Source organism: Rhea americana, unplaced genomic scaffold, assembly GCF_003343005.1.
Source record: "Rhea americana isolate MKP2758 unplaced genomic scaffold, rheAme1 scaffold_83, whole genome shotgun sequence".
In the NCBI taxonomy this organism is placed as follows: Eukaryota; Metazoa; Chordata; class Aves; order Rheiformes; family Rheidae; genus Rhea; species Rhea americana.
In genome coordinates, this window is record NW_028187012.1 from 1,637,271 (window position 1) to 1,661,791 (window position 24,521).

The 24,521-nt window shown below is 35.5% G+C and overlaps 1 protein-coding gene across 2 annotated transcripts; it reads left to right on the forward strand.

The window, feature by feature from the left end:
* Positions 1 to 1,533: 1,533 nt before the first annotated feature.
* Positions 1,534 to 23,874, forward strand: LOC146585278 (long-chain fatty acid transport protein 6-like). Of its 2 annotated transcripts, XM_085323207.1 has the most exons (12): positions 1,534 to 1,589; positions 5,975 to 6,453; positions 7,190 to 7,402; positions 8,193 to 8,351; positions 10,335 to 10,463; positions 11,846 to 11,859; positions 13,636 to 13,830; positions 15,234 to 15,324; positions 17,794 to 17,992; positions 18,400 to 18,497; positions 20,683 to 20,813; positions 23,698 to 23,874. In XM_085323207.1, the coding sequence occupies exons 2-12, from the start codon at positions 5,976 to 5,978 to the stop codon at positions 23,872 to 23,874; spliced, it is 1,884 nt and encodes a 627-aa protein (XP_085179333.1). In that variant the 5' UTR covers positions 1,534 to 1,589; position 5,975. The 2 variants fall into 2 exon arrangements, with proteins under 2 accessions (XP_085179333.1, XP_085179332.1); XM_085323206.1 differs by lacking the exons at positions 1,534 to 1,589; positions 11,846 to 11,859 and having other exon boundaries at positions 5,976 to 6,453; positions 10,335 to 10,459.
* Positions 23,875 to 24,521: the final 647 nt, after the last annotated feature.

A 24,521-nucleotide genomic window follows, 5' to 3' on the forward strand; every position in this document is an offset into this window, starting at 1 on the left:
CACCGGAATACTGAGCCATTAAATTATGGAACATAATGTGGCAGCCTAAAATATTCCATAAAATATTCCAATACCAGCAGCTGGGGGAGATGGGAAGACGAAAGAGTGGGGGAGTTTCCCATGATCATTTCTGAAGTACACCATGTAATTTAGCTGAATGTCATATTCTTTAAGGACATATCAGTTTCCAGATTCTTCATTCCTAGCTTAAAGAATATGTAGGCCTTCATCAAGTTCTGACCACTGTTGGACACTTTGAGAAACTCAGAGGCCAAAATTCATCCTCAGTGGAGTTTCATGGGGCCCAGATAAGCTGCTCGCACATATGGGGACTGCAAACGAAGACAAGTAGTAATTTGACCATTTTGCTCCAATTTCCTTTGTTTTCCCCAGACTAGAAAGCTTGACTTCATGAGCATTTTGTCAATGTTTTTTTCTCCTTCAGAACAGCAGTTTACTTGTTAAGTTGTAAATAATACAAAGCTTCCTCTCAATGCTACAAACCAGTTCTTGCTCCTGCTAGTTAGCTCTTATTAACCTTTCTGACTCTTGGCACCAAAAGGTTCTTAACCTTCACCACTAGCCATTTGCTTCATGTTCTTTTTGCTCTCAAACAGACCATAAATATTTTCAACCAATCTACTTCACTGTCATGATCTCCATCATACTGCATCTTTAATCATTTCCTCCAACCAGCATGACAGCCTAATCCTTAGATGAATTGCCAGTGTGTGATATGCTCAGCCCAGAATTATGTCCTTCAAATACTATAGATAATTTGACAAAATTGGTATGTGAATGGAATAAGGTCTGTAAGCCAAAATCTGTTAATTGTTCAATAAAATAAGTTGTGTAAAAATAACGGCTTACGGCTTTTCTAAAAACTGAACACCATAATTATTTATTGTAAATTATTTATTAGGTGATCTTTTTCTATCACACTGGTACTGTATGACTTTTGTTCAACTCTGTCTTGCTACTTAGGGTTTTTTTAAGCCTATAAGCTAGTAGATCATAACCAACTTAATTTCCTTCTCTTTTAAAAATTAACTCTCATTATAGTCAGTAAACACCCTGAGTTCCAAAGTACAATATTCCAATTCTCTTTCACTCACATGCTCAAAAACAGATGCAAAGCAGAAGAAATAAAGGTCAGGAAACCTGGAACATGCCGGTGACAGACACAAGCCTTTAGCTGTATGTTCAGTCATACAGTCACCACTGAAACATCATACGGATGTGAAGCTTCAAGAGAACATCTTCTACTGGATAAAAGGAACGGATTTAAATTATCCATGCAACATTCCTAGGAGTGATAAACAGAGCCAGGAAAGATTCAACCAAATACAGGATGCTGATCAAAATATACAGTCATTTGCTATAAGTGGTGGTAAGAAAATGCTTGTTTGGTGACATTATTTACCATTTAGATGCTGGAAAGAGCATTAGCAGTAAACTTAGGTTAATGTTTGCATTTCTTTGGTAGGTTATTTTCTTACTATATTCACACAAAACAATGTTCACAATGTGCATCTGAAGTCAGATTAGATTCCTTCCTTTATTTGTTTGTATTTATACATTTTTCTAAAGTTGATTTTGCCTTTCTGCCTCAATTAGATAAATATATTGAATATATATATTTTTTTTTATTGATCAAACAGGACTTTGAGCTTCAAAACTGAACTGCTGCTGCCTAATCATTAGCTTGTTTTTAAGCACAGGCAGCATGTTGTTTAACTGAAAAATCTGACGGAATATTAGAAAGACAGAATATTAATATGTATTCTTAGTGAATGGTTGTTTTTACTGTATTTGGAAACTTTTACATTTGCCGTTCTTCATTATTCATGTGGTTGCCTAAATACTGAAAAACAGTTGATTTTACATTTCAACACCATTGACTACTTTCTGTCTTCTGTGTTTTTCTTCAAGCTCAAGCTCTAAATATCAAGAAATCATTAAGAATTTCAGTTTTCACAAAAAACATGTTTTCTGTCCTTGTGATTGCAGAGGAAAAGTTGAAAAAAAAGCAAAGAGGAACAAAGCAGAGAGAATAAGTAAACAGAACTCTAGGTTTCCATAACTCTTTACTTTGTAGACATCCCCCCCAAAATAAGAGCCAAAAATAATAATGTGAGATTGAGGATGAATTTTCTTGAATTCAGTTATGATTTTGTTAGTAAAGTGCTGACTAAAATAGTGTAATAATAAAAATTCCACATTAGAGACTTTTTAGTGTAATACTAAGGCTATTAACATGCTATTTCTACCTTGAAAACACAAATTTTCCACAGCAGAAATTTAAGCAGCTGGTTGGATCACTATCAATCAAAAGTCTATGTCCAGGACTCTTAGTCTAGTCCTTCTAATGTCATAATAATATTAACTGTAAAGTCTTTACTTTACTTAATGTAAAGTAACATAAAGGGCAGAACTTGCAGAAAACTAGGACCTGCAGTTTACACCAGGGCCAACACACAAGACTGCTTACATCTCCTAGTAATTTGTGCAGGGCTGCCACCAGAACATTTTCTGGATGATCTTAAATACTTTTAACTGGTCTTAACGTTTTCTGTGTTTTTTTTTTTTCTTTCTATATGCCCCTAGCCTGTCAGAACTACTCTGTATGCACCCACTAAGCTATGCATGTGTAGCAGCTCTGTGTCTGAGGTGGCAGCTCTGTTGTTTTGTTTTCCCCTTTTTTAAGAAAATAATCCTGGCTTAGAGCCAAGAAGAGAGAAAGGGAGTTCAGTCTGAGAAGAGCTAGCAGCCAGTTTTCATTAAAATAATACTTTTTGGCATACAATTATTCTGGTCAGATAAGCAAATGAAGACTAAGGACTGGAAATACCAGATTGCCTACTAATTAATAAAAGGCTGAAGGAATTACTTGGTTATTTCATGCTAATTGCTCAAATGCCCTTTCCAAGACATCAGGGAAGACATCCCAGAGTGCACTGACTCATAGGAACAAATAGGTCTAATTCTGACCATGCAGAGAAACAAATCTAGATGCGTGTGCAAGCAAAACTCCATTGTGTGAAACATGCTGAAAAGAATACAAAAGACATGAAGCATTCCAAATTTAAGGATATTTCTCTTTGACGGAGAGCCTTGTCAAAAAAACAAAACAAGCTGAAATTCAGCAGTAGCTGGTATTTTAAGAAGAATACAAACCTTTTGCAAATCAAGGATGCATTTGATAAAACCATGAGTTTACTGAGCTGTTTGCAATTATGCCTAAATCTTAAGTTACTTGTCAGAGTGCATTAATAATTAAAACCATTTCTTTCCAATATGTACTTTGCTATGTGTTTGTCTAATTCAATAAAATACTTCACTGTCCCGAGCTGCTCCTTCTCTTGGACAGCAGATTAGATAGCTGTGCACGTACGTTTCTTGAATGTTTTGGGGAATCCAGCAGGCCAGTAATCAAAAGCAAGATATGCAATGTGCCAAGATATTACAATGAAAAGCAGGCATCAGGCTTGTCATTACTGGCACAGAGTAGATCATGGCTGTATGACTGTAGTTTCACTCAGAAAGAGGCATACTCTTTCCTAATATTCACTGCTTTCTTCTCCATTTATATATTTGACATTTCCCCTTTAATTTCTTCTGTTTAACTTAGATTTCATTTCTCTGTCCCATGAACAGTATTTTGCTTGAACTAATTCATGAGGACAGATTGGTGGGCCTCTCCATGTACATCCAGCTGTAAAAAGGGTGAACCTAAATTAATTCTGAAAGAACTTTGGAGACCAAAGGTTGCTTCATGTATTCTGGTCTAGTCTTTGTCTGTTTTATTAGACTACTAATTCTTACTTATATTCCATAGCTATATTTGGGAATAAAAGTCACGTAAGAATGTTACAGCAGGTCTATTATTTACTGAGTTTGCTTCTGATCTTGTCCAGAAGACAATTAAAGCTGTTTTAGTCTTGATTCATAATCCCTTTTATTTATTTTCTTCCAAAATTATGTCTGTGTGTATATTTATTATAAACTCTGCCATTTACACATCACCTGAGGCTAAATTTACTCTTTGGAGCTATAGGGAATCTTGAACACCTGTACAAAATGGCAAAGGAAAACTAGGAACTCTTTACATGCCTTAGTCAAGGAGAATTCAATAGCCATGAACAGCATGAGGTCTATTGCGAGTTCACTTGGCTAGAAAAATAAGCAACAAATATTTGCAAAAAGCCCAAAGGTTAATATGGGAGCCATAAAAATGAATGACACAGTGTTTTTAGGTTAATTTTGAGATAATTTTTTTTTTTTTTTGGTATTAAAGATACATGTTAGCCTGATATGTAACCTGACAAATCCCATAATAAAGAAGAATAATTAGGAAGCTTAAGGTTAACTAAAAGTTGGCAAAGTTGTCAGTTACAAATCAGAGATTTCAGAAACAAGTTTTGTTTTTAATTTTTGTTAGAACTTCAAAATGTCTCACATGATATACTTTAACTTGTTTTATATCTTTGTATGCAATTAATGCCACAGTGTTTTCATTTTTAAGGTGCTCTTTTACCTCTTCAACATTACAGCAGCTTTACAGTATATACAAGATTCTGGTTGCTGCAAAAAATCTACGAGATTGTATAGTCTTTAAATATTGTTAAAAATGTAAACTAGCTTGAGAATCTTACCTTTAAGTAAAACTTGTCAGTAAAATATTTCTAAACTACAGAGTGGAGGCCACATTATTTGGAAAAGCCTCACAGACTGCTGAAGTGTTCTGAATCCTACATTGACATATAAAAATGTTTTGAGTACTTGTTGTAATCATGGCTGAAACTTCAAAAAGGAGACTGGTCAGTGTTAGACATTTCAAATTGTAAGGGGCCTTATGTGATCTTTATGAGTCTCTTTCTAAATACTATTTGAAAACATGGCGACTGATGATTGAAATATTTTAATTAAGTTAGTAACTGCTTTGCTGTAAAGATATTCCTTCAAATCTTAGTATGTGCTTCTGTAGCAATAGATTAATGGTTTTGTTGTAGACTTCTGGGTAGTATGGTAAATAATAAAAATAAAAAATAAATCAGCTATTCATTACTATTTACTACAAAGTTCAGAAAATTTTAAGGTGAAAATTGACTACTTTAGAAAATGCAGAAGGGTCATAGTGTATCATCTGAAATTTGAGGATGTTCAGCAGACTGTTCAAATCTTCAGTCTTTGGAAGATTAGATGGTGGCCTCAAATTCTACCCAGACCAAAAACAAAGGCAATAAAGAAGATAGTAAAAGTGAAGATATAGTGATATAGATCTATTTAGGAGAGTGATATAGATCTATTTAGATCTATAGATATATATTAAGATACTTAATGTCTATTTAGATATATATTAAAAGAGAAGATATTTTGTGTATCTTTCATACACAGTATACTTAATGTATTGTATACTGTATTTTTATAACATACATATAACATACATATCATATTACATGATTTAACTCTTTGTTTCCTTCTTTTTTTAGGATTTGCCCTGGTACAATAAGCAGTCTAGATAGAATCCTGATTCCAGGTTAAAAGATTATGTACAATTATTTTTCCTATGTTTATATCTTCTGTTGTTTGCTCTTCAGATATTTTTTAAATGTCTTAATTTCCCTTTTGTATTTAATTGTCACTATCTTATTCTACTGTTACATTGGCTACATTTTTTTTTTTTTTTTTTTTTTTTTTTTTTCTTTTTTTTTTTTTTTTTTTTTTTTTTTTTTTTAGTCTAAAGGAACTCCTCTGTATCAACTGTGCGTTCTTCTTTACTCTTTTTTTTTCGTTTTTTACTGTTCCAGGCCTTTGTACTTTTGGTAAATCCAATATGTCAATTTAAAGAGTTCTCAAGGTAATTGGTTGAATTGCAATGAGATTTCTGTCTTTCAGTCTCTGTATTCTTAAAAGTTGCTACCAACTATATAAATGCATTGTATTTTATACCCAATCAAATTTTTCCCCCTAGCATGCTATACACGTGGCTTTCAACACTTGCTGGAGGAGCACTGGTGCTGTATGTCTCTCTGAGGATATTTTCCCCATATTTCTGGGAGGATCTGCTCTACTTCTTGAGACGGAAGAGGTTAAAAGCAATAATAAAGAAAAGGGCAAGCAATGGAATTCTCTCAATAATTGATCTTTTCATTCAGAGAGTGGAAAAGATTCCCCACAAGCCATTCATCATCTACGAAGGGAAGGTGCACACCTACCAAGATGTAGACAAGAGAAGTAACAGGCTAGCCCAGGTCTTCCTCCACCATGCAGCTCTGAAAAAGGGCGACACAGTGGCCCTGCTGATGGGCAATGAGCCCGACTTCATCCATGTGTGGTTTGGACTGGCCAAGCTGGGCTGCGTGGTGGCTTTCCTCAACTTCAATGTCCACTCCAGATCTCTCTTGCACTGTATTAATAAATGTGCAGCGAAAGCACTGGTGATAGCAGAAGGTAATTCCCATGTCATGTTTGATTTACTACTGACTTCCCACTGCTTTATACTTTTCCTCTGAAATAGAAAACCAGAGCAGTTCAAAGCTTCAAGCACTTCATATACATATACACATACTTTGGCCATAAAAGAGGGGAAAGTGATAGGTTTGTTTAAATTTTAATGGTATAAATACCAGAAATATGTGGAATTAACCAGCATAAAAAGAAGCTTCAAACTGAAACACTCAAAGTACTGGCCAATGTACCAGCAGAAACAATCGTGCATCAGGAAGGGAACAGCCTGRTGAGAAACTTCAGCAGAATCTCATTTCCACTTCTATTTACTGGCCTRTGTAGATACAAGTCCACTGATTCCAAGAAGACTCACATTTCCTTTATAAGTGATCTTTTTAACTAACAGCTATAATTCACACATACAAACCTATGAGGGATCATTAGTTGGTATGTGTACATATAAATGCTGTAACATAAAATAAAATACGATATTTTAGTATCATCAAGTGATAAGATCAGTTTTACCTATTGCAGTTAAAACCAAATGAGAAGGATAGAGAAATTAACCTTTGTGATTATCTTTTTCACTGTCCCTAGGATCTCACAGGTGGAGTTATCTTGATGTGTGGAGTGGTAGGTTCACTGTAGGCAGTGGAAAAGCACCTAACTCCAGTGCAAGTAATCAGGGCTGTAACTGAAATTATTTTAATACTAAGTACATATTTCTTTAACTTGGCAGATCGTTTAGGATCGATAGAGAAGGAGTTTATTTTTCATCTCATGGACAATAATGTTACTATCTGGCTGATGAGCACCAGTTCTCCTTTCCAGCATGTTGGTACTATACTGGACAAACTAGATAAGGTCCCTGATGACCCTGTTCCATCTTGCCTTAGATCTGTGACTGACCAAGGAAACACAGCTGTGTATATCTTCACATCAGGAAGTACAGGTGAGTATGTGCGCTAAGAACATACTACTGAAACTACCTTAAAATTTATGTGGCATAAATTTGGCACCAAGACACAGAAAGACAAAAGTTGAATTTTTAACTCAAGACAGTAAGCTACACAAGAATTCATTTACTTAAAAGACATTTTTGCTGTGACATAACAAGGGCATAAATCCAGTTAGAGAACTTTTGCATAGGTATCCATGGCTGAATTTAATTTCTTAAATATAATGCCAATAAAGTCAGTCTCTAGCAGTTTCTCAAACTTCATTATGTCAGAATTTCACAGATTATACTAAAAAGAGCTATAGTCAGCACAAGTGCTTGGGCCTTGGGGCAAAACTTTTCCTCAGTGACTGGCCCAAGTAATAAAGCTTCACACTACTTCACTGGGAAGGAAAGGGGAATTCCTCCTCCAACCAAGCCRAACAACTTTGTCAAAGCTACTCCTATTGCAAATAGCAGCTGAGCAGCACAACTCTTCACAACCTTTCCAGTTCTTGCTTTGCGAGGCAACACAGCATATGCAAGGGATCTGCATCCGCTTGCGATGTGTAGGGACTTTCCCTCCCAGACAAAGAGATATGATTAAACAGCCTTAAAGGTGAACAGACCAAAGAAGCTGATACACTAAGGAGACATATTCTTTATCTAAATACTGAAGTATGGGACTCATAAGACTCATAAGAAGGGATAATTCCACTTGTACATTCCAAAAAATTCTAGATAGCAGCAAAACTGTGAATGTAAACAGCACATTTATAATTATTTCCTTTTCTCACTTTGACAGGCTTCCCCAAACCTGCTATCATCACCCATCGAAGAACCCTGTCTTCCTCTTCAGCCTTTATCCAGTGTGGGGCAGTTTCTCAGGATATTATGTATCTCACTCTTCCTTTGTACCACATCAGTGCTTCTCTTCTCGGCATCGGTGGATGCATTGCATTAGGTAATATTTACTGTCTGGTGAAATTTCATTGACTTATGATGACCTCAGATGGTTTTGTTTCTTAAAAATCATTAAGGGAGTTGTGAAGGCAGGAAAGGCAAGGGTGACGAGAAAGAGAGAGAGAGAAAGGATGACTTGATCTAAAATTGCATGGTGCTTGCTGTATACTTTTTACTAAGTCTTCCATGTGAGTAAAATCACAAATGAAGATGCACTTCACACTGTATTCAAAAGATCAACAGGAAACACGATACAGACAAGACAAGAAATACAATATATTCAAGAAATGCAATGCAGAGATGCCTTGAATATATCCCTCTCACTCTATTGACATCCCAGTACATGTATAACTGCCAATGTTGTATCATTTTAATATTTGGTGAATAACTCTCATCATTATGTTTTGTAAGTAACAAATGAAGAATTAAATTTGTGGAACTAAAATACGTAAAAATGCAATTGGCTCACAGTCATCAGCTTTCTTGGCTATAAAATTGTGACAAACACATAAAAAAAGGAAGGATGTGGTAAATAAATCTTTCCTTAAAAYAGCGTATATTTTTTCCTCAACTATACATTCCTATTAACTTCTAATATGAAATACAGTATCTTAAGCTTGGAGTTATTATTCTAAGTGGTACTTATTACAGTTTGAATACATTTTAATGAATATTTGTTTTCTGAAATGTTATCATAAATGTTTGTGCACCCATCTGTAGTAAGCATTTGCTATTTATCTAAATATTAATAAWTTTTTTCCAGAAATTTTCTTCTATGCCTGCCACTTCCTCAGCTGGCAAATAGTGAAAAAACAGAGATCTTGGCTAYGTTATAAACGGCAAAATCTCAAAATATGAAGCCAAAGCCATAGAAATTTTTAGGTATACACTCTAAACTTTGTGTGTTTATTTTTAGAGTTCCTTGGTTACTTGTATGACAACTAAATAAATTATGTCTCTTAAAATAAGAGATAAATACTAATTTTGCACCTAAGTATCCCCTCAGACACAGTATTTGAAAGAGGACATGATTATAACTCCAAATCATAAGTAACTAGGAACTGGGAAGCTTTATGTCTGTGTATAGGACCCACATAGAAAGGAATTTTGGAAAGGACGGAAAGAGGAAAAATAGGGAATGCTTGGTTAACAGCACTTAAAGAAAACTGTAGCAAAAGGATGGTACAGCTGACATGCGAGGGTGTAGGATGGGATAGCTTTTGGAATAGAGAGCACTGGACAAAAGGAACATCAGAACAACAGAAGCAAAAAGTTGAAGGTGAAGAGTTGACAAGAAACATGAAAATGGGTATTGAGACAGAAATAATAGAGGCTCTGAGCCAGTTTTCCTTCTACCTCTTCTTACAAAAAATCAGAAAACTGCCAGCTCCCTTCAAGCTCTCTCCTCCCCCCATCAAGATTTACACTGGTAACAACCTTGAAAGAAACTTAATGGCTTTGAGTTATTCCTGAGAATTGCAGACCTCTAAAAGTTTATGACAGTTTCTCCTTTCCAAAACACGCCTAACTACAGATGTAATGATCTATATAGCATATAATCCAGAAAAAATATGGCCATAAGATTTCTTCTGTGGATTTACATACAAAAGAAAGAATAGGGTAGGATGCCTCCTAATATTTCAATTTAAACATGAAACAAGAGAACACTGAAGTAAAAATATTTTAAGCTGAAAAGTATCATTACAAATTTGAGTATGAAACTGTTAGGAGGGGAAGTCAGATTCACACAATACAATTAATTCCTACTCCTTTTCATACTGTAAGTTTTTAGATTCTAGTCAGAAATCCAAGAAGAAGTGCTCCATTGTGCCAGGCCCATTTAACAAAAACACCTTGCTGCAAATGGCTTACTTTTCACATTAGCTGAATCAAGAGAATGTTGGGTTTTTTGTTAACAATAGTGGTAGAAGATGATAGATTTTAATGYTTATGTTTAATTTCCTTGTTTGTTTTCATCACCTAGGAGCAACTTGYGTTTTGAAGAAGAAATTTTCGGCAAGCCAGTTTTGGAATGACTGTAGAAAATATAACGTAACGATCTTTTTGTACATAGGGGAACTTTGTCGTTACCTTTGTAACCAGCCCAGTGTAAGTTCCTGTTATAACTGCAGTTTTAAAACATAGCAAATATTTTAAGTTATATGGATTTACCTATTTATTGGTGGTAGAGTCTTCTTATGCTTGACATTTTTTTTTCGGAGTATACAAATACGGGGTCTTGTGTTGCTTGCAAATATGATGGAATTACACAAGTATAAACCCGGCAGGACTGGACAGCTATGCTCATATACTATCTTTACGCCTTCTATAAAGCCAAGCTTGTCTGGCTTTTCATCTGAATAAAAATAATAATGGAAGGCAGGTCAGTAAGGAAAAGGTATAAGCAATAGAAGCTTTATCAAACTTGATGATAAAATGTGTGTAAGAACCAGATTAAATCATTAACCGAACACTGCACTGCAGTGTTCCAAACTAGTTACTTATTAAGAAAAGTTGTATCCAATATTTAATATCTGGTAAATAATCTTTGTATGGCTTTGTAAGTGTTGAATGAGTTGTTTATTTTTTCTGAAAAGGATAAATTTACTTTGCTCAAACAGCATCTTTTGCTTCTGTACTGCATATATGATGATAAACCCACCTTTATAAAGGCATGCCACTACTAGTGTGGTAAAACATCATGGTTGCCCCTGGGGTAACAGTACTGAAGGACATAGAGATAATCTTGATCAGATTTAAGACAAAAGTGACATGTCACTGAGCACAGCAGCAACAGAAAAGCAAGCATGTAAGCCTGAAAACATTTACTTGCAATACTTGTTTCTAGATAATGATGGAAAATTACTAAGATGGGTTAATTCTCCTAGCATTATACTTGAGAGTTTGCAAGTTACTGAAGGGAGRTGACAAGAAAGATTCCTTCCTACCACAGAAAACATCATGGACAAGGTTCAAATGCTGTCCATCTGCACTGGTCAGAGATTGGCACGAGACCTAGCAACAAAGGCACAACTGAGTCCATTAGTTCATCTGAACAGATGAACTTGCTTTTGTGTGGTCCAGAGGTAGGAAAGGGGTCAAACAGAAAAAAGGCATCATCAGACCATGACCAAGCCAGGAAAGCTGTTGGCCAGAACTCCAGCCTGTACAAACATTTTGTCAGTACATGGATCAAACAACAAAGGAATAATTAGCTAGGCCAAACTAGTTGTGTAAAGGTCTCTCCTGCAGGAACAGACAGGAAGAACTTTCTTTACTTGGCTCAATGACTGGAATTTAACAGAGAGGATATTGATATTTAACTGGCAACTGGTAAGAAGAGGGGAAAACAGAAAGCTGTTGAGTTCAGAGTGTTGGGGATGCCAGCAAAAGTGAATCAGTGTAAAGGCAGAGTCCTATCAAAAGGATTATATRTTATACTGATCCATAATGTAAAAGATCTATAGTGTATCAGGCAGATTCTTCTACAGTGAGACAAGCCTGTGCAGGCTAATAAACCAGGCAGGCACACTTCATCTAGCCTTCTCTGCTGTGGGATGCCAGAGCACAGCCCAGTCTTGGTGCTGCGCAAATCAGGGCTACCTAGATGAGGGACCATTGGAGTAAGCTCCAACTCACAGCCAGGGCACCAGGCCCTGCTTCACAGAGCATGAAATCAAACAAGAACACGGACTTGGGAATGAGGAAGCACTCCTGGGTTTCTTGACATAGACAGAGACTCCAGAAACCCCTCTGTGACTAACACGTATCTATAGGAAGGTTAACTGGCATCCATGCACCTATCAGAACTGATAACTGTGAAATATGGTACTCCGTAGGAGCTATAACAACCAAAACAGAATATATGCTGAGGAACGTTTTTACAGGAACCACACAGGTTTTAAAATCAAGGTAATTTAAAATTCAGAGTGATGCAGGGAAGCCTGACAGACTCTGTTATACCAGGAACTAGACAAAGTGTAATAGTTTTTGCTAGCTTTATAATCTCTTGAGCTCCTGACATTTACTCTGTCCAAGTTCTACAATTGTACAAGCTATTTTGGAAAAATAAACATTGTTTCATCTTGAAGCTTTGAAGTGTAGAAGAAGGGACAGTATCAGGTATGAAGTAACTATCCCAGATTGCCAACCATCTGGTTCATAATTGGGTTTGATCACATTGACATGTGCCATGCCATCCCTTTGGGTTAATTATCACAACCGCAAAAGAAAACAGGGCTGGTTAAGCAGAAGGGAAGTCTCTGTTCCTGTTTTTAACAAGTGAAGGTTAGCCTGCCTTACAGCTGAACTAGATCAAATGAAATTGTCTGTTAATTGTCTGTCTGACCCCATCAGAGAGAGCTCACAAAACAATTTTATGCAAAGATTTTTTTAAATATGAAAAAGTTATAATACTGATTCTATTAAAGTATTTTGACTTTCCATTTAGAAACCACTTTTATTTTATTTAGAAATCAGCTTTATTATATAATTTTCAAAATTCAAAATCACACTGGAAGGGAAACAAAATGCACTGATTTGTCCTGAAGAAACTGCTTTTCCCGATCTGATTTGTTTTTCACTTTCTGTTGTTCAGTCATGAAGGCAACTGAATCAATCAGTCCTACCTACCTCTCCAAAAAAGTAGTAGTTTTTCCATAGTCAGAGTCTTGACTCCACTTCTTACCTAGGGCTTAAACATGAGAGGTGCTGAGCAGCCTGGCTCAGGGCCAAAACTATTTGCCTAAGAAAGCCTCTGAGTGGTATGTCCTAATAGTTGACATGCAAAAATGACATGGTCACAACTACATTTTGACTATAAATCTGATAGGAGTTTTGCTGAATTTGGACTTCATCACATCTAGCACTGTCTATACGCTGTCACAAGTGTTTTCTAAGAAAGTATGTTACTTATGTAATTGGTTTGGAAAGCAATTTCCATTYTATGGGAAATGGCACTATTTACAGTATATTTATTTACATTTCTAACACAAAATGATTCTTTTAAAATTCATAATAGAAATGTCTGGTGGAATTTGTAAGTGAAAATGCAAAGGAGAACTATAGGAATAAAGAGAAACTGTTCACACTTTATGAAAATCTTTCAACCTTAGACAAAACTCTGATAATTTTCTGATTTTTATAAAACTAATACCTACCTCTAAGCATGTTTGTACAGCTGCATTTTCTAAAGGAAAACTCTTCTACTAGGAAATTTTAGATCAGCTCTACGTATTTAGACCCCTTATCTCAGTTGCAGAATATTTCTTTTTGGCTGTTCACAGAGAGAAGTGGACAGAGTTCACCAAGTGCGTATGGCTCTAGGAAATGGCATAAGACCTGCTATCTGGAAAGAATTCCTGATAAGGTTTGGCCCAATTAAAATATTTGAATTCTATGGATCCACAGAAGGAAATTCTTTTTTCTTAAATTATACAAATAAAATAGGAGCTGTGGGCCGCGCTGGTGTTTTCTCAAGGGTAAGTGTAACCAAGTCAACCAACCAAGCAACTCCCCTTCCTCCTCCAAAAGCAGGTCAAAAAATAAATAAGTAAAAAATTGTAAAGACAAGGAAAATGTGCAAGGTTTACATAAAATAAACTGCTTTTCATGGAAACCAAAGCCTTATTTTCACTACCTCCATTGACTCTGTTCATATATTGTGAAGCTAGAGTAGGTAAACAGAAGTCCACAGAAGCTAAAACTACAGCACTCACTGAACAGAGATTTTTTTCCCRGAACATATAAAAAATAATCCCAATGTATAGAGGTGCCTATGCATAGGATCAATTAAAGATGGTTTTCACTTAAGTTTATTTATCATCTTAACAACTCACAGATATTAAGTGATGAGGCAGAAATTAGTTTTCATTTGACTTATGGTATGAGTCAGGAGATACACATTCTAGAACAAACTCTCACACAAATTTACTGTTTGATTGCATCTTCAYTCATTAAAACTATCATCACACTTTCTTTTCTGAAATAAGCACAAGAATCAAACTCTCAGAATCTCATAATCTAAGAAAGATAAATATAAATCTCAAAATATCTGAAAAATAAATTTCAGATACATGAGTGATGTTGAAATTCTCATTTGAGATACACATCTTCCACTCATAAAAATGCCTTGACAGTCTCAAATGTTTTTCCTATTTGTACAGACTCCTTCTGAATCATGAAAATTAAACTACAATAAAATACTGTTCAAATGATACTAAAGATTCAGATCAGCTAACATCAAAACCAGATTAATGATTTCCAAATGATTTCTGCTTTTAATCTGAGACACTGAAAATGCCTTCCCATGGCCATAATAATAACTCTGCAATGCTTTTGATCTTTTAGCAATCTTAACTATGTGGACAGGGGATGAAGGCCGGAAAGCCTAAATCAAACCATTGTGCTGTAAGTTTCCACTTCGATCTGACTGAAGTAATTTTGAGATGTCTGTAAATTTAATTTGGATTTTTTTCAGAGAATCTTCTTGATTTGCGTTCATGTAATTTTAAGCCATTACTTAGAAGAGAATGGTCGTTTTTAAGCAAAATCAACGATTTAATCAAAAGCAGTGTCCTAATTTATTTTACATAGATAATGTGAATCAGAGTGTACTCTAAAACAGTGGATTTTGTTTCTTCTCTTTATCAAGAAAGGAAACAACAATTTCATCTGTGTATCTAACGTGACTTACCATGATACAATTTTTTTTCTGACAAACATCTGATTACTTCTCAGTAACAGTGTCAGTATATTTCAGGATGTTCCAAACCTTCCAAAAGTAATAGGGGATTATTCATTAATTTAAAGTAATTTTAATCAGACCAGCTGCAAACTGAGTAAAACTGTGGGGTTTTTAATGTATATGCATTCTTTTATTTAGTTCCTACATTCTTTTGAATTGTTGAAATATGATGTCTGGAAACAGGAACTTATGAAGGATGAACATGGAAGGTGTAAGAAAGCACCAATAGGTAAGGAAAATTATCAGTTATCTATAAAATGCATTTTTTACGTGGTAATATTTTGGGGTAGGGATTAACTCTCTGCTCTTTGTGAAATACAGAGCCTTGTGTTTTTTGACATATAATTAGAAGTCAAAAATTATACAGGAAAAACATCAGTCGACACAAATCAACAAATCTGTATCAAGAGATACAAATAATATAAAAAAATACAATAATGTAAGAATATAATTTATATTCAGGGCTCAGAATGATTTTGCTCCCATCTGCAAAAACTTACATGTTCATGTTGCTGAACGAATAAATACATAAATAAATTATCCTGGTGTTTCTGGGTTTTTTTTCCAAATAAAATGGGCAAGCAACTCCTATATAATACTGTATTTTGAGACCAGACATTTACAGATACTTTATAATCTCTAAAAGTTCTGAGAAAGTAAAATATGCCTTTTCAAAATTTGGAGGATATTTTTCAGATTTTCACATTTACCAGCTGAAGTAGATTTAACTATTTAGTGCCTAAAGTTACACAGAATCTCCAAAACTGACTTAAAATAGGACATTGAATGAAAGAGCTGAAGCTCTCAGACTGAAAATAGCATATCTTTATAGCTGAGTGCTGTATTTGATAAAAACCCAGATAACTTGCTTTCATAAAAGACATAGCAATGCAGTTTATTAAAGTTACCTTAAATGTGTTTGTGTGTGCATGTGTGCACGAGTGCATGCATCCATGTGTGACAAAGTTAACAGTTCTAGGAAAAAAATCTGTAACATCACTAGCTTTGGTAATGTAGATTTAACTGTCATTTAGATAAAGTTCCAGAAGTCAAAAAAGGGTCCTGAACCGCTGAGCTAAATAATATTTGCAATAGTAATATCAGACCTTAAAGAAACGTTGGCATTGGCAACCAAAGTAATAATTATTATTAATTATATCTGAAAATGCATTATTTTCTGATAACATCTAAATTGAGAAAAAGTGACTTTTTTCTTGAAAAAAGGCTAGCTTGTTCAGTACTATTACATTAAAAACTGGACATAATTTCTTCCTTTCATAATTAGTTTCAAGACGTAGCTAAAAAAAACTGTGCAAGTGTTTTTGATTTTTACATGTATTTTTTGAATAACTTTGAAGCCATCACTTGATGCAAAGTGTGACAGCAGTGACTGTAAATTCCCAAACTGAGACAAAGAATCATCATGTAAAAATGGCTGGAACGTTGCACAACTCTTTTTTTAATTCAACATTTTTAGATGGCTTTGTTCTTTATGTTATAAAGCATGCATTTTATTTGCAATGGTTTGAGCTCCTCTGAACTATAATATGAGCATTCATTCTACTTCCCACAACTAGAGTTCAGAACAACAAAGGCGATTTCATATAAGAGACAGCTATGCAGCTATGAAGAAAACTAATTGTTTGAAAAACATCTCCATACATCTCTGGAAGGAAAAATAATAAAAACCTTTGGAAGCTGGAAATGTCTCTTAACCTCAGAAGCAGACTGGGAGATAAGCCAGTACCTACCATAGCCATAGAATAATAAGAAATGCATTTACAAGGGGAGTTCTGAGTTAATTCCAGTGAAATCAATGCGATTTTTGTCCTTAATATAAATAACAATTGTACAGCCGGCCATAATGAGTGCTACCTAGTAGGAAAATCCTGCAGACTCCTGCAGAACATCCAGGATGTTCTGAGGAACAGGCACTGTCAGACTTCCCGTCATGGCTTCCAGTGTGTGTTCCCCTCACTAGCACTGTGCAGAGAGCTATCTTTCAGAAAAATATAAAGCATACTAAGCCGGACACTGTGTTTTACTCCCATGAATGTTGTTTGATTACCATCATCCTTTTCAAATGACAAAACAGTTGTCCTTTCCTGGGCCAAATGCTCTTTCAGGGTGAGAAAAGAACACCGGGCAGGCTATGAATAATAAAGTGGAGGAGTGGAAAAACTCTTTCAAGAATCTGGAGAGATTCTTGGAAAAAAAAAAACGCAAAACATATTTTAATACTGTTTCCCTATACTCCAGAATGAAGGACAAGCACTATCAGGGGAACAGGCTTCAGAAACTGAAACTGAAACCTTCTGGAAGAGCCCAAGTGGCAGAAACAGGCAATCCTGCACTCCATGTGAGACTTTTGGGATGACATACAATCCATTCAAGTGCAAACAGAGAAGGACAAACGGTGGAAAAAAATCTTACGGAAACTGCATTCGTAGTAAATGGACCGGCAGGCCCTAGGCCATCAAAGCTCTTCCCTAAGGTCTAGCTTTTCAGGACTGAAGGAAGCAGTATTATGTTCCCTCTTCCAGTCACTTCTTTCTGCTGCTCAGGAAATAGCTATGGAAATGTAGCAATAAGATGAGTAGAACAGATGTGGCTTTCCAAAAGATTTTCAATATGATACTTTATGTTCTAAATAGTTCATTGTTTATACACCTTTCCCCCCTCCTTTTATGGTCTGCAGGTGAACCTGGCCTTCTGGTTGTCAAGGTGACACAGGAAACCCCATTTTCTGGATATGCTGGAAATAAAGAAATCTCTGAGAAGAAACTCCTGCGTAATGTGTTTGTGAAAGGAGATGTATATTTTAACACAGGAGATCTCCTGGTGATGGACCAGAGTGGATTCCTTTACTTCAGTGACCGAGTGGGAGACACTTTTAGGTGAGATAAAGACTTAACAGTTAATCCAGTGAGATGGAAGGAAATCAATTTTCCTTGAAGGAAATCACGCATACACAGGGCTGGATAGCAAAGCTCAGACTTGAACTTGATAAACACCTGTTTGGTTTTAACAGAACCATTAAGRATCTCCTCCAAGGTACATACCTTCAGATCCAGCCGAATAGTCATGGTGAACAATTTTTAAAATTTGAGTCAAATGGCACTTTCTTTTATTTTAAGGCTGGGGTTTCAAATGAGATATCACTAAATCAGAACTGTTTCTATCTGTCTACACTTTTCAGTTAACAGTCGTATACATTAGCAATAGTGCTCCACCACATACAGCCATGTATAGAATAAAAAAAGTTAGCTAATATTTACATTATTTAAAAAAATATTTTCAACAGATGGAAAGGAGAAAACGTTGCCACTGTAGAAGTCTCTGAGATCATTGGGATGATGGATTTTGTTCAAGAAGTTAATGTTTACGGTGTAAGCGTAAAAAGTAAGAACCTCCTTATAGTTTGTGAACATTAAATGAAAATAGTAATTAATTTTCCTGCTCTATTTTTTTCTGTTCTTATATACAAATGCACATTTATATGTACAGAAATCAGTAGAGTCAAGTGGGAAATTCATGCTTTCTTATAGTGCTTTGAAATCTCTGTTTCAAAAAAATGGTGTATTTGATAAAGATGACATGCTGAAAGTCCATAATGAATAAAAGAAACACTTGGATGAAACAGAACTCATAACACAGATATGAGAAGTACAAAATTATAAACTACAGAAGACTTCTGTTAGAGTAGAGCCTTTAATCTGAAAAGGCTCCAGAAGTATGGGTTAGCTGAGTGAACAGTAATGTGGATTGTGAACTGGCTGAAAGGCAGAGCTCAGAGGGTTGTCATCAGTGGYGCAGAGTCTAGTYGGAGGCCTGTGGCTAGTGGAGTTCCCCAGGGCTCRGTACTGAGTCCAGTCTTGTTCAACTTATTCATCAGTGACCTGGATGAAGGGGCAGAGTGCACCCTCAGCAAGTTTACTAACGATACCAAACTGTCATGAGTGGCTGACCCAAAGGCTGTGCTGCCATTCACAGGGACCTGGGCAAGCTGGAGAGTTGGGTGGAGAGGAACCTCATGAGGTTCAACAAGGGCAAGTGCAGGATTCTGCGCCTAGGGARGAATGCACCAGTACAGGTTGGGTGTTGACCTGTTGGAAAGCAGCTCTGCAGAGAAGGATCTGGGAGTCCTGGTGGACAAGTTAAATATGAGCTAGCAATGTGCCCTTGTGGCCAGGAAAGCTAATGGTATGCTGGGATGTAGAAACTGAGAAGAGAACTAGACTTTACACTGCTGATCACAACCCTCTGAGCTCTGCCTTTCAGCCAATTCTCAAACCACATGAATAAGGGGAAAACAATCCTCACTATTGAGAGCGACAGAGCGCTGGAAGAGGTTGCCCAGAGAGGTTGTGGAGTCTCCTTCTCTGGACATATTCAAAACCCACCTAGATGTGATCCTGTGCAATGTACTCTAGGTTACCCTGCTTGTGCAGGGAGTTTGGACTAGATGATGTCCAAAGGTCCCTTCCAACCTCAATCATTCTGTGATTCTGTGATTTGAGAGAGATGTCCTTCAASTGGACACAAAATTGTAAGCTCACTTGGACAGTACATCCCATTCTAATCAACAACTGCAGCTGACAAGCTCTCTTGAATGGCTGCAGTTATTGGACTCTCAGGGCAGAGAGTAACACACACCACCAAAACAAAGCCCCTAGTCCTTAAAAATCACATTCACCCTTGGCCAATTTAAACTGCTTTAAGTATTAATATTACAACATGATAATGTTTTGTATTTCTGAATCAACTTGAGTCTCAAACATTGCCAAATATATTACACACCAGTAGCTAAACAACTCCAAGTTAATTTCYGTGAAAAGGGAATGCCCACATTTTATCCTTTCTGTGCCTTGGTCACACCTCAAAGCTGCTTTCACCTTCTGGACAGATTTGACCCTGGCAGCTTACTTTTTCTAATTTAAATGTTTTGTCCATTGGAATTTTTACTTGTGTGTGAATAAGAGAAAGTAGCAACTGTGTTTGTTACATCTTTCCTAATAGGCTTTTATCTCTGTTTTCATGTAGAACATAATTTACTGCTTGTAATTTACTAGGAGGCACTTGGCACTATATTTGTCACTAATCTGTCCATGRAGTAGAGCAGAAGCCAATTATTCAGAACTGCTTATACAATGTACAGTAGTCATTAGACTTGATATATACYGGAGAGCACACTCACATGTTTACGTTCTGTGCTAGTCTTTGTGGAAATGTTTCCAGCTTTTTATTGACTAGTGATCACTCTGGTTTCAGTTGGCCACTATATTACCGATGGAATGATTAAGCAGGGCAGGAAGGAAACTTAGCAACCAGCTTCAGCTCTACAGAATTCCTAAAAAAAAGATGTTGTTGACATTTTTCAATTGAGTAAAAAATCTGAAAGTAACTTTAAATTTTCCCCCCAAAATTATTTTGTATCATCTACTGAATGATGTCTGAGAGGGTAGGGCAGATACACAGGCTCAAAATCTTTGCTCTGACCAATACTAAATGCTCCCAAAAGTGGTAGAAGATACCTCTTTCATGTACATAACTCATATTTGCGATACTACTTTCAATGCTTTTTTAGATTATGAAGGAAGAATAGGGATGGCAGCTGTTGTGCTTAAGCCTGACCAACCATTTGATGGAGAAAGACTTTACAAGCATGTTGTGGACTTCCTTCCAAGTTATGCCCAACCACGCTTTGTGAGAATCATGGTAAGACAAATCAGTTGTTTCCTGTTCATATTTATCTTTTGTCTGACCTGAAAATCGGTCTCTACAATCATGGAATGTAGAAATTAACTTAAAATAGTTTCAAGAAGTTAAATGCAAAAATAATTTTAAGCTAGCATTCAGAAAAAATATTCTAAAGTAATTATTTGATGGATTAAAAATATATTTTGCTTTAGGAATCCATTTGTACCTAATACTCTTAGATGCACTTAATGACTTAGCAAAGTCATATTTTCTTTTAAAACTGATTACCTTTAAGTAGCTTGTTCCAGCCAATGTAAGACAGAGCAGACACATGAGCAATATTATACATAACAGCATGCATCTGTAAAAAGATGATTCAATCCATTTAAAACCTTTTCCTAACACATTTGATCTTGAAGTGATTATTATTCATTATTACTGTCACAATATCAAAGAAATAGCTATAACTTTGCAATAAATAACATGATAAATTAGAGGATCTCATAATCAAAGAACTAGAATGAGCCCATATGCTCTAGGGTATAAAGGCAGAACTGGGATACAATTCTTTTTCAAAGTGCGCTTTAAAAGTGCAAGGACTATATCCCTTGCATGCTCCCCACAGTATGAACTTGTGCAACAAGAGAGTATGAACTGCAAAGAGCAGGAAAGGGCCCTGTTTTATATCTTCTGAAAGTCTGCATACAGTTTGCTGCTGCCAGGCTATGCTAAGAGCCTTTCGACAATTCTGTCTCTTCCTTAAAATACATTTTGGGTCTGAAGGGTACAARCTGGACTGAGAACAGGATGGGAATATAATACAGAGTGAGATAATGTAACACAGAAAGAGGTGAAAGAGAATATTATTGTTATACATATATTTGAAGAGATAATGTATTCCCTCGTTTAGAGGGAAGTGAGTATTGAAAGAGTTTTAAGAATTGAGAAAGGCTATTTTGTAACTAATGGAAATACTGTACTAGGTAGAAGTATCTCCAAATACTATCTATGGTGCCTAAGGACAGCAGTGCCCTCTCCTGGGAAAAAAATTTGGAACAGAACTGTCTTTATGTTTCTCTCAGACACAGGAAAAAAGCTATGGGAGCTCCACTGCCTATGTATGTAGAACTGTTTAAACTTGGTTAAGCTTACATGTTCTCTGAGAAAAGCTTTTTTTAGCTAGTTGAAGGAAGTCAGATATTGCCAGTAATAGTTTATGGATATCTAAATATCAATAAAATCTGATTAAAAGAGATAAAATCAATTTTATAATAAAATCAAAAAGATTTTTAAAAATTATTACTTTAAAAAGCATCCTAGTAGAGGATAATAGAAAATTTCTAAAAAAAAGAATGAAATTTTTCTGAGTGGAGCTGATTCAGAAAACGAAGTTCTTTTTCTGGAGAAAAAAAAATGAGGAATAGTTCATTCTAATCAAGAGTGACAAATAAAAATAYGAAATTCTCATGCAAAATTGGATTTCAGATAAAACCTGTCCTGAAAATTTTTCAGCTGTCCATATGCATGCTCTTTCTAATTTGGTTTGAAGTCTTTATTAATTTTGTGAAAAATAGAGTGAATGAGTGAGCGAGCTGTTTTCAAATTCTCTGACTCACTCTAAAACCGAAGCAGACAACTAGAGAGCCATGCAGACAGGCAGGGTGCTTGGAGGTAGTAGATTTTTCCTAAACTTTTGCTAACCTGGAGGAAGAAATTATGAAGAGGTTTCTGAGAGCATCCAGGGAGTTATTACAGTTTTGCATTTTTATTCTGTCCTCTGCCCACCCCCCAACAGTATTTCTCTGTATAAAATTCTGATTTTGTACAAATAGCTTCAAGGGGTCATTTCAATAGAAAATCTCAGCAATCTCTACTTGTAATACACATTTGAAAATACTTAATACCTATTTTTATTAGACCTTTCATCTTAATCATTGCAAGTTTTTAAATAATTACCAAGAAAAGACGATGCTGGCTATTGAATTTGAAGCAAGCCCAGTTGGTAATGACAGAATCATATTACCATCTGGCAGCTATTCAGTGGTTGCATGAAATGACTTGGTGGTCTAAGTGTGGTTCCTATCATAAGTSCTGCCAAAAAGAGTGAATTAACTGGCAAACTTATTAGCAGGCTCTGCTTAGAAGCCAAAGATTAAATGATCTGAGACTTGGATATAGAGTGGCAGGGGGAAGAGGAAACTAATTAAATTACAGCTCAAGAGAAAAAACAAACAGAAACTGAAAAGTTGCCTGTTTCAGTTTGAAGAGCAAAAGGAAATTTTGGCTACATTGAAAAAAATGTACAAGTAAAAACAATGCTTAAGAATAAGGCTTCTTTAACTTTCCCCGTAATATGAGCCACGTTTTAATAGATTATTTTTTATAGTGCTCTCATACACTGACTATTGTGCACAGACCAATTATTAATGAATTAGCAGTTGTAGAGCTTCTGTATAGCAACTGCAGCAACTGCTTACACAGAAAAATATCACAGGAAGGTATTTAATATATTGTATATATTTGTATTCAATGTCTCAAATGAAGTTTGGCAGCTGGAAACCAGAGAAGTGCCAGCACTATAAAATCAGCCAGCTCTCTGCAGACCACCACCAAGTGTTCCATAAGTTACAGGTTTTATGATCAGCTGCATTAATGAAAACTTGAAAAAATGCTTACTTTAAAATAGAAATTTGTGAACTTGAAAATGGCTCTGATATAGAGAATGAAATAAAAGCTACCTTTAGATTTAGATTCCACTGCATCTGTGAATCAGATCATTCTTTTTAACTCAAGCCATCCTATAGCAAAACTGTACAATCCATTTTCTTCAGTAATTGCACTATTTTTTTTTCACTGATACGGGCAGAAATGTAATATTGGACTTAACTTATTTCTTTTTTAGGATATTATGCAAATTACTACAACTTTCAAACATCAGAAAATGCATCTGGTGAATGAAGGATTTAATCCAGAAATTATATCTGAACCTCTGTATTTCTTGCATGAACCTGCATGTTCCTATATTCCTTTGACAAGAGAGATATACAGGAAGGTGGTTTCTGGTGAAATACGTTTATAAAGCATATATGTTAAAAATGTTCTACAACACAGAGAATAAATTCTAAATATACTCCTGCACTTATTTCAACATAAGTCTATACCATATTTGTTATAAAACCATAAAATAATCAAATTATTCTCACTGTGACTGTTTTTTCTTCATAACAAGAGAGAGCCACAATTGTTACACATATTCTTTAAGCTGCACTGTATCTATTCCAATTACTTCTACTGCTCGCACATACAAATTTGTATCTTACATTTCTCAGTGATTCARATTACTATTTTTGTCTAAGCCACCTGTAGCCTTAGTTGAATATCTGACTCCTCATTTAGCTCTTAATACTGGTTCTGCTTCTAGAATGCAGATATTTATAATAAAATTTTAGATGAATTAAGCCTTAGACATTAATAAAATATAAAACAGGCAATCAGAAACATCAGCAAAATACTGCRTTAGCAGTATGTGTAGACTTCTGTTCGATGTTTGTTAATCATAGTGTGTATATTTAATTGCAGCATTTTATGTTATGTGTAATTTCAGATTTTTATGGGAAATAAACATACAATGCTAAAATATTGTTATAGTATAATTACAGGCATATTTCACAACTTCCACCAGAACTGACATAAGTTAAACTATTCACAAATCACAGACTCACAGAA